At 37.5% G+C, this 11,001-nt stretch overlaps 1 protein-coding gene across 1 annotated transcript; it reads right to left on the minus strand.

Annotated features, from left to right (window-relative positions):
* Positions 1–1,203: 1,203 nt before the first annotated feature.
* Positions 1,204–10,168, minus strand: LOC306898849 (active breakpoint cluster region-related protein). The gene is made up of 22 exons (XM_079464697.1): positions 9,970–10,168; positions 9,696–9,811; positions 9,340–9,444; positions 8,333–8,590; positions 7,977–8,084; positions 7,836–7,890; positions 7,677–7,729; positions 7,445–7,582; positions 7,224–7,339; positions 6,952–7,108; positions 6,464–6,589; positions 6,203–6,278; positions 5,695–5,790; positions 5,519–5,590; positions 4,621–4,718; positions 4,433–4,537; positions 3,704–3,870; positions 3,174–3,313; positions 2,820–2,954; positions 2,365–2,470; positions 2,103–2,223; positions 1,204–1,559 (listed from the first exon to the last, which is right to left on the minus strand). The coding sequence occupies exons 1-22, from the start codon at positions 10,022–10,024 to the stop codon at positions 1,470–1,472; spliced, it is 2,493 nt and encodes an 830-aa protein (XP_079320823.1). The 5' UTR covers positions 10,025–10,168; the 3' UTR covers positions 1,204–1,469.
* Between the last annotated feature and the right edge of the window lie 833 nt (positions 10,169–11,001).

Below are 11,001 nucleotides of genomic sequence, written 5' to 3' on the forward strand. Positions count from 1 at the left end.
AACAATAGTGGCACTGTCTATCTCGGAAAACACTCCAGTTCAAGCAGTCGTTATACATGCAGGTACGATAGCGCTAGTCCATAAGGGAGAATCACAGCCCCAAATAGCGCCGGTATCAGCCTGCGAACTGGCGTCGGTTCAGCCTGCTGCAACACCTCCAACACCCAAAGTCACTGCAAAAATATAACAAGCAAATGAATTTAGAGGGAAAATACATTCCCACAACCCTATACGTGAAAATGAGTAACACACCTGCAGCTAATGACCCGTAATGCACCACGCACTTGACGCGGACTTCACTAATGGCTCTCGAAAATACATGGCCATTCACAAATGCCCGCAGTACTCCTCAACCACACTGTAATTTAAATGCATCTCCATTTACCCTGTTTGACATTAAATATCAACACTTTAACTGCCACTGGTAGCTCTTACCTCTTGGACGTGTAGCCCAACCCACCGGAAATAAAGGTACTCCCGGAAGCCCTATAGGACACACCTGTGTGACATGCCAGTCCTATCTACCTTTATACCCCCGGACCGTACCATTTCCTCAAACATAGGTGGGTCAGGCAATCGCATCACCACAGTATCATGCCACGACAGTAGAATGAACCAAAACACACTTCAATATTTAAAATTGACTACTTTAGATACAGACAAGAGAAGGCATGTGAGATAAATACTGGTGATGTTACATTCTGTGCCGAGGCTTCGAAACGTGTGTAGAGAAATCCTGGAAGCTTTCATTGAAGTGCGTATCGAGGATTGTATATCGCTTTAGACCAGCGACGTCACAGATGACGTCTGAAGCCTCGTTTCCACCTGAGTGGTTCAGTAAGGGATTTCAATCTTGTCGCAACATTTTGACAGCTAGATAAACCAAGTAACATAAGCACATTCACTGCCTCTGCCCAGTTAAACCAAGACACTTTCCAGTTTTAGATTTATAATATTGCCCCTTCTGCCAAATTATGACCAAATTATTGATTCACACATTTGATAGCCCAGATAATTTTAAGCCAATAGGTTATTACACAGTTATGTTATACAATATTTATATACCATGATAAAATATGCATTATATTCTTATAAAGAGATTAATCTATGTGGAAAAAGTTAACTGGCACAAAATACAGTGTATCACAGACCACATCAGGCACATCTGTACTGCATCTGCTTGTTTTAAACTCTTTGGCCACCAGATGGTATTGTGAGCAAATGAAGCCTAGAGAAAGGAACCCTTTTGTAAACCACTTGGCTAAAAAGCTTCATGATGCTTCATCTCACCACCACTAATAAATACTGTCCAAAGACCAAAGTTTAGCTTCAGGCTCATTTATTTATAAACTGTATAAAATGGGTATAGAATGTCACTTAAAATATTAAAGAAATTTGCGTTCAAAAAACACATGGCTTATACAAATTAAGTAATCTTTCAATGAGTCCGGTTTATGGCTGTTGGTGTCTCATGTCTCTAGCTCCTCTAGGTCCAGAGGTTTAGTAAGAAGAGGTTCGGGAAGGTTATGGCACTGTAGATAGAGATTAATAACTTGAACCTATAATGAAAAAAGTACACCAATAGAGGTCTTCAGTCAGGCATACTTCAAACATTGGCATTACCATGATCTGTATTAGCACCTAATGTACTATTGCTCTTTTATGACATATCGCTTATTGCTCCCCGAACTCTTTGTAAGTCGCTTTGGATAAAAGCGTCTGCTAAATGACTAAATGTAAATGTAAATCTACCATTATCCTCATTTTAAATCAAATCATTCAAAATATATAATTATAATTTAATGTTTAAATTTAAATAAAAATTATATATTACACATATAATTTTAAAGTCACAATTTTACTATAACAGCAATCCTAAAAAAATCATATTACGGCTTTATACATTTATTTAATTTTTGTACAAGATATTATATAAGATGAGTAAATCATGTTTAAATCGTTTGAAAATGTGCCTCTTTTGTATTTAACTCTAGAATGAAAACAAAATATATCATAATATGAATAACCACTATCAATACTCTTTAATGCTACTATGATTTGAACTAAATATGTATTCCATTTTGAAATGAAGAATTACTTGCCTGAACTTCCACTTCTTGAGATATGTCAACACGATCCACTGGGGGGCGCAAGAGACTGGGGCCAAACACTGTGGCCAAATTACTTAAAGACATTTTATTCTGTTCCTGCTTCTTTGCAACACTGATGATGTGTATAAGAAAGATAAAGCAAAGAACGAGAGCAAAAAGCCAGAGTGAAAGACATCATCAAAGACAAGGTTCAGATCAGGAAAGAAACGCAATCAGTGTTTTGACAGATATGAGAGGACAGGAAGTGATGTACCGTCTCAGGTGGTGTAAGAGGAAGAGGAAGGTGTTGCGATTTACATCTGGTAGGGCCTGCAATACAGTCAGCATGTAGTTTTCCCTGACATAGGGGTCAGCAATGTCTGAGAGAGAAAGAGAGAGATATTATTGTACAGTGAGTTTATAATAATGATTTATACTTTGAGATTTCTGGTGAGATTTCGCCAGAAATTGACATCAATTGACTTCAACCCTCTCAAAGAGTTCAAAGTGTGTACAGCAAAGTAGCCTGTAAATTAGTGTTTCAATAACGCTACACAGACAAAAGTTACACATTGCAACATTGTCAATTGTAATAAAAATTGTAGAAGCTTTACAGTTACAGGAGTTTTCTTACAAAAGTTGCCATTTTGATATTTACTTTCACCAAGGGGACAGGTTCTACATTGTAAGAATATTAAGAGACTGGACATTGTGTGTAAAGAAACTCACCTATTGCTTCTGAGAAACCCTGGAAATGGTCAGAGGGAATAAGAGGCTGAGGAAGTTCTCTGAAGTACAGCTTGAAAGTGCCTGACACTGCGTTCACATCTAAACTCCTCAGTTTACTCACAGCCTCACGGTAATCTACAGACATAATGACAGATACTTAATGTGGAAATCAAAGAGATTAGCATAAACACATACCATAGACTTCTGGGGTTTTCATATACTGCCAATTTACTGCCAACATCGAACCTGCATTATTAAGACAGCATGATTGTCTTTTTTGTTTCTTCCAAAGGAAGACACCCCAAAACATCCTAAATAATTGATAAATAGGTACACACACATTAACCCACTCACTAGTGTTGAATGCATTCTTGAGTTCTTGTATCTCTCTACTAGCTCCCGAGATTCTGTAGATGCCCTCTTCATTCAATCCTCTCCTCTCAACCTCCTCCACACAGGAACGGACAATGTGAGGGACCAGCACACCCTCTTGCCTGACATCACAAACACACACACGCACAGGGGCTCAAGGCAGGTATTGCAAGATTTAGATAACCTCTAGGGGAACCAATTTGACAGTGATGTATACCTAAAACCATACATACACACACAGGATTAGGCCTAGAAACCCTTTTTTGTTGCCTTTTTCTGTTTTAATTTCCCCCTTTCTTTTTTATGACCAATCAACTCTATTTCTACATTTCCATAAAAAAACATGCATTTACATTTACATTTATGCATTTGGCAGACGCTTTTATCCAAAGCCAGTTACATACTGTAGCATTATCCTTTACATTTGTTGCTAAGTATGTGCATGCAAAATGTTCAATTTAGCAGAAACATTAATCCCACTTCTTTTAAAATGAATTAGTTTGTAAACTCACTTTGCCACTTGTGCAATCTGCACACAGAACACTGGTTCTGGTATGAGAGGGGTACAGCTAGGAGGCTCAAGAGGGTGGGGGAAGTACTTCATTGACAAGGTTACATCAATATTCCCCAAGGAACATGTGAGTTTCTTCCACTTTTTCAACATGATGTTGGGGTCTAGCTGTAAAGTATACAAACAACATATATGTCAGCTTTTCCATAATATCTTAACAGAAAAATTAAAACAAAACACTTAACAGTACACTCTATAAACAATAACTTGATCATGTTCATGTCATTTCAAACCTGTGTGGGTGACTTTCTTCTGCAGAACACAAAAGTAGATATTTTGTAGAATACTGGTAACCAAGCGACAATGTAGAAATCCATTGTCCACTCCATTGTTGACATCCATTGTTCATCCATGTACATTGAGACATTCCCCAAAAATCTTCTTTGTGTTCCACAGAAGCGTCATATATAGGTTTTGAACTAGATACTGTATGAGGGAATAAAATATGACATACTGTACTGTTTAAGTTTTGTCTGAACTATCCATTGAATTATTTGAAACAGTGAGTCAATGCCAGATTTTAGACCACTGCTTTAAGGAGCAGGTCACAAAGATTGTTTCTGCAAGGCCTAAATTGACCATTATAGTCATCTGTGCACTTTTTCTGTCCTGATAATCAAGCAATAGTCACTGTCTGCATTCATGAAGACCAAATAGTAAGTGAACTCACTTGTAACACAGCTCTGCCCAAGCTGTTATCCTGCGAGTCACTCGCAGACTGAGATACAACCACCAGGAACAGCTGCTGAGCTCTGTCCACTTGAAACACTAGCTCCTATATACCATAACACAAGCTGATATATGCATCCAAAAACTAAAGATGGCATAATCAAAAAATTCTATATGCCCACTCCTCACCTCATCCCACATCGGTGTCACACTGAATGCTGAAAGGCAGGTTTGTTTTCGTCTGTCGTAAAATTCAAAGCCATCAACCTCCACACATACATATACACCTGCACATAGAACACACGAAGATACAATGTTTCTTACACATACAATTTACATTAACATACATGTGTTGCAGTGAAATTGCTATAAGGTTACAGCACCACGTTAAACAGTCCCATGTTCACGCAGAGAATTTTTTGCATTCTTTAAGTTATGGATGTTCTTATTTCTCAAAATGAAACGTTGATTAAAATCGACCATAGACAATGCAGGGAGGCGTGCGGAGGAGGGCGGAGAAGCGCTCTCAGGAACGAAAAGAGGCACATCTATTAATACTTGAATCAGTTTGATGGAATTCGTCCATCTGCAGTAATCTTTCATAGTTTATGTATAACAAAAGTTTAACAAAAAGTTAGTTATGAGTAAATAACTATAACATAATGTTTTGTTAGACTGTGCTCTTTGTGTTGTCATTATGCACGTTTAATAGGTGCATGTGCGCGCAGAATAGGTGCATGTGCGCACAATATTTGTATACTTTAACCCCCTCCGAGGATATTGGGGGTCTCTAGTCACTGACGCTGGGGGTCAAAACTTTGGGAGCCCCTGGTTTAAGTGAATGGGTTTATTTTTTTAATCTTGATAATTTTTGTCTTTATAAGTAGATTTGTCAATTATTTCCCATCATACTGTATGTCTGGCTGGGTATTCTGATTGACAGAGACTTGGAGAAAGTAAGTGTTCAATAAAGGCAGTATGTTACATACAAAAAGCAGATTGCATGCGATGAGCTTGTGGTTTAACCTGTTGCTCGGAAACTTCGAATCAGAGGTCACGTATATGTCCGCAAGTGAATGTGACTTACTGCTTGGATGTTGCAGACCACACGCCGAATGAACCATCACATATATGCTTCCACACACTTGTGATTGTTCATCTGTGAAAGCCACAGAAAGAGAGAAAGAGACTGTTTGATCATTGTGCACTGGCGAGATTTAGAAAACATTATTTACTGTGCTGAAGATACAGAGAGAGCTTTACTAGTTTTGACACTATGGAGGGGAGGTTGTTGAGTCATTCGGAGTTTGATACAGGAACCAGTGACAGACAGCAGGTCTGGAGGAACTGTCTCTGTACCTATCAAATATTTTACATAAACATACAAATGGAAAATGTTAAAACCCAGGTTATTTTCACTATATAAGAACAAATGTTGTATTTGACTTCACAGTCATGACAAAGATATTGAAGAACCTTAAATTAGAAGCATCACTGCTACTATTGTTTTATGAAATAATACGAAATAGTGTAACTAATGTTAATATTAGAATTTATTGAATGAACGTGCTACTTGTTTGAATTTGTCACTTGTGTAACATCTAAATCCTAAAAAAATAAATGATAAAATAATCTTACACAAATGGAAAGCCATCTTTAAGGGAAGAAAGCTGAACTGCATTTAAACTTTACCATTCAGATTTTTAAATCCCTCAATTAAACAAAGTCAAACAATGGGAAAAGGTGCTCATTTGGAAGAAGGTTCACTCACTCTTTCCACTCTGTATCTCAATGGCCTCTTTCCACTCATCCAAGTCATATAAAGAACACAATCGGACTGTGTGACTCTGAGGAGAAAGAAACCTTGTTTAATACCAGTCTATTAAACTTAAGTCTATTATAGAATTTCCTGAGTCTTGTTTTTTCTCAAGGTTCCTCATCTGCTTAAACATCTTATTTTAAGATAATGCGTGTCTCACATCCGTGAGAGAGGATATGCAAGTGTTCACGTGTAAGAGTGCTGTGGTCTCACCTTTCCACTGGTGCTGTGTAGATCTAAAGTAAAGGATGGTGTGTTTGTTAAAAGCCAAAGCTCACATTCTTCAAGCTTCCTCCTCAAACGTTCAACTGCACGTGAAAATGACCCCTTGCCACCTTTCTGTAACAAACATATTTATGGAGCTCTCTAAATAAGTACTTGTCATTCTCTTTCTTTTGTTCTGTATTTAAATTCTAAAATACATATCAATTAAGAAAGACACAAGAATTACTATAGTCTATAGACTAACTCTAATTCGCATGCAAAGAACTTTTTTTGTCATTCCAGTTGATGACGTGCCCATAGTTGTTTTAAAGATTTGTCTAACCCTCTGCATATTTGTCCACAAAAGTTCATTGCTTAGAAACAAACTCAGACACACACACACACCCCCACACGTTAATGCTTGATTTCTTAGTTTGCTAAATAGTAGATAAATGACAGAAAATTACACACACCCAGTCTAAACTCTCTTGCCTTACCACGTGTTGTTGGAGTGCTTGTTTGAGCTGGTACATTTTGGCTCTGGTTTTGCTAATTTTTATTTGGCATTCTGATGAGGGAAGCTGTTCCGAAGCCCACTGGACCTTCAAGCCAACCAATGGCAGGTACCAGCAAAACCTGTACTGTGCTTGTCTCCTACACATGGAAACATGCATACAATCTCAGCTCATGGCTACAAATCCATATTGGGCCAATAAACAAATTGTGATGTTTAAGGTATAGTAGTTTGATTCGATTGGTGGGGACCTACCCGGTACTTGTGAGTTTGACACACAGCAACAAGTCTGCGTACAAGAAGAGGTGTCTCAGGTTGTGCCCGCTCTCACAGACATCCACCACAAACCCATCACGTATCAGTTGACGTCTCTATGGCAAATATAGATTATATAAATATCAGCATACACTCAAGATGGCATGAAACAGTTTGTACAATTGCGCTATTGTCATGTGACACTGAAGGTGTATGAGTACCTCTCCTTTGCTGAGCATGACAGCTCTTTTGCACTGGGACCTTTCATTGACCCCAGACAGGAAGCTGCTGGAAAGACGAAGGGCTTCCTGCAGCAAGACACTATCGTGGTGATCCTGTGGCGTGTGGTTCCAGAGTTCCTGAGAGAGATGAACAATAATAAATCTTCGAGCATGAACGAATATTTATAAACACTACGCACGCAGGGAGAAATGATCTTGAACAGTGTCTTACATGTAACACCAGGGTGGTTTTCATCACTCTGTCCAACGGCTTATACAGGAGAGCTATGGAGTGTAAAATGGAAATCAATGAAACAATTGATCAATGAATGCCGTGATTACAAATGTATTCAGATACACAAAGAGAAACAAACAAAAAACATCTGTTTACCTTCCATGGTATACTTAGTTTTGACCTTATCTGACCCTTTGAAGGACATCATACTCTAAATGTTAAAGAGAACAAATATAAACAAATGCCAGGCATCCCAAAGTAAAAATAAGATCAAACAAAAAGAGAAGAGCAGCAGACCTCTGCTATTGTCCTAAAGCGCTGGTCTGACTGCATACACTTTTGCACAATCTCAAGCGCATTCTCATAGTTATCAATGAAGCCTCGGTACACTCCTAACTGGTTAACCTATACAATAAATACAACAATCATATGAATGCACACGTCTGGGCAGGGTGTATGGATATATAACCAACGTGACCAAATGGCCAATGAAATGTTAATGGTTTCATAAAGAAGGATTTGCAAACCTTATGATATATTAGAATTCAGCATATTTAATTATAATCATTGTATATGGCTTTACAGTATATACTTTAAAAAAGTAATGTATATAATGACCTACACATATTTTTACATAACCCAAAAAAACTCACAAACTTAAGAAACAGATCTCCTACAGGTACTTGAGGGTCCCCCTGGTAAAGTATCACTGCACTTTCCTCGGTCCCCTGATTTTGAGACCTAACATCTTGATCCAGCCCCATTTCACTATGCAGTCTGGTTTTAAGGCTAGTGTAAAAGTCCTTGTGCAGGTCTCTGAGTTCAGGAATTTGATAGAACACAGTCTGAACCTGCTCAATGGACAACACAGGTTGAGATGTACCTGCTGCTGCCTTCAGAGCTTTCATGGGCTGTAGGTAAAAAGATAAGGCCTCAGATGAATGCTAAACAACACACTTCACACTTATTCTTACACTACAGCACGTTTACAGAAAGTTCAGCTCAATGACGTGTGAAATAACAATACTGTGAGGAAGTGAATGAGAAATATGACACTTTTATGTGTGCTGTACTTCATCCTTGCGTGTCATTCTGGATTTTTTCTGGGCACTCTTGTTTAACGACAACAAGACTAGAAGGGGAAGCAGTACTTCGCTAAGAGAAAGAGAAGTTGATCTGCAGGAAGTGACAGATGAGAAAAGGGATTTACTTGAATAAGATGTTTTGGAAACTGGAAAATATGTTACTGAAGGAGGTATTAAGCTTCAGACTATTCTCTAAAATCAGTGCTTACATATTCAGACACATTTGTTTATAACTGAACATGGAAATTACATATTATATTCAGAAAATCTATTCATCTGAAGAGGTGTTTAAAGACATTGCAAAAATGTGGTAAAGTACACTAGAAATGATCTGTGCTTTTTTTCTTAAATATAGTGTTCAGAAATTCTTCTTGATAATCGAGGCTAGAAATAATACAACTACGTAAGTATTTCTCTCTAACTTTCCTCCATTTTGGGTTGGTCTTCACACTTGTTATTTTTAGATATCAATATTATAATCAGGAAGTGCTTGGGACAGGAAGTGATATGCATTAATGCTGATAAACTGATAAACTGTAAATTGTCAATAGATGTAGATTAGATGTGCAGATTACCGTGAGCAGCGTCTCTAACTCTGTAAGGTAGATCTCCTCACTGGTCAGAAGCCCTTTCAGAACCACCATTCTCTTCTGTAGAAGGTCATCTTGGCTATCGGCTATCTAGAGAATGTTTACAACCAAAAACGTTGAATTCTGTTGACCATTCATCATGACCAAAATAATTCACCAAGTAACATCCAAAACAAATCCAAAACACATAACTGGTGATTTTAGCTATATATTTGCACAGCTTGATCAAAAAAGGTAAATTATCATCTACCAACCACAGTAAAACCACAATAACTCGCTGATAGTTAGGTTTGTTATCACCTACAGCTAAGTATCAGCAAACGTTTTAAATGCAGACTTACTGGAGCGGATGACACACATGGTTCAGTTTGCAGAGGGCTGTGAGAAACCCAGTCTGTCTCCGCATTGAACACATCCTGTAAGTCAGAATCCCTCATCTCATTCTCATTTTCTATCCCTGACAGGAAACCATAAAACCATATAAAACTAGATGGCCACTAGCAGAATTTACGCTGTCACATGTCAACTTGATAAAACATAACAGTAAAACTGTAAAACATAACAATATAACCAAAAAAGTGTAAATGAAACAAATGTTTTTTTGCACAGTCTTACCAGATGAGATGCCATAGGACATAAGATAGTGCTCCGCTTCTCTATAGAGCTCCATCCCCAGCAGCTGGTGCAGAGTCTGCCTATGTGTCACTGTCTTCAAAAGCTGCAGACAGTCAGTGATGTGAAACCTTTCACTTGTCGCCTGTGGTAAAAGCTTGCTTTCTTCCTGATTCTCATAAATGCAATAAGAAATCAGCCACAAGGCGGCAGGGGAAGTCTCGTGTTCCTTAAAAGAATAACAACAGATGTAAAAGTCATGTTTTTATTATTTAATTGTGTTTTATTTTGTTAGTTAATATTATTTAAATAAAACAACCAAACTTCAGATTGATTGATATTCATTCGAATGCACATAAAAAAATAATTTTTGCTTTTTTTTAAACATTGTTATCTGATTTTGCAAATGAACTCTTCATACATAGACACAAACGCACGCGTAATATGCTATATATTCAATATCTTAGTAGAATAAATAAAAAAGTGTCGCTTTAACAACTACACACAAATGTAAAAATCATGATATCACTACAGCAGCTTTAAAATAGTAATACAAATGTTTAACTGATCCATTTGGAAATGGATATTCTACAGTTCATGTTCAAATGTGTAAATAATATGCATTTTCATCATAGAATTGTAGTTTTAAACAGAGTATATCTAAAGTTAGGAAAGGAAGGGAATTCCATCAGTAGTGCTATTTTCACCATATCTGGTATGTACAGGCACAATATGCCTTTATTAACAAAATGCCCCATTGAGTAGCTTTTGTATTTCAAAGTAAAATTTTGACATCAAAATAAAATAATAATTAATGTAAAATAATTCATATGAATTCATCGTGAATTTCAAATCGGGCTATGCTGTGCCAGGTAAGTGAAATAATGTCAATACTGTTTTTTTAACAAGACTGCATCGGCTGAGTAGAGAATGCGCGCACACATTAATAAAAATAAACACACCTGTGCCTGTCTACAGGCAAGCTGTGTTTCTCCAGTAAAGCCTAACGAGGGCGCTGACGTTCCACTCCAGGTC

The sequence above is a fragment of the Barbatula barbatula genome, assembly GCF_947034865.1.
Source record: "Barbatula barbatula genome assembly, chromosome: 1".
Classification (NCBI taxonomy): Eukaryota; Metazoa; Chordata; class Actinopteri; order Cypriniformes; family Nemacheilidae; genus Barbatula; species Barbatula barbatula.

Bases quoted from the DNA above. Each gene is read 5' to 3' on its own strand.
- LOC306898849 (XM_079464697.1), bottom strand. From the start codon at position 10,024: ATGGAGCTCTATAGAGAAGCGGAGCACTATCTTATGTCCTATGGCATC. The intron at 8,591-9,339 runs GTAATCTGCACA...TTTTACCTACAG, and splicing joins AGTTAGAGACGCTGCTCACG to CCCATGAAAGCTCTGAAGGC. The intron at 7,109-7,223 runs GTAGGTCCCCAC...TTCCATGTGTAG, and splicing joins GTCAAACTCACAAGTACCGG to GAGACAAGCACAGTACAGGT.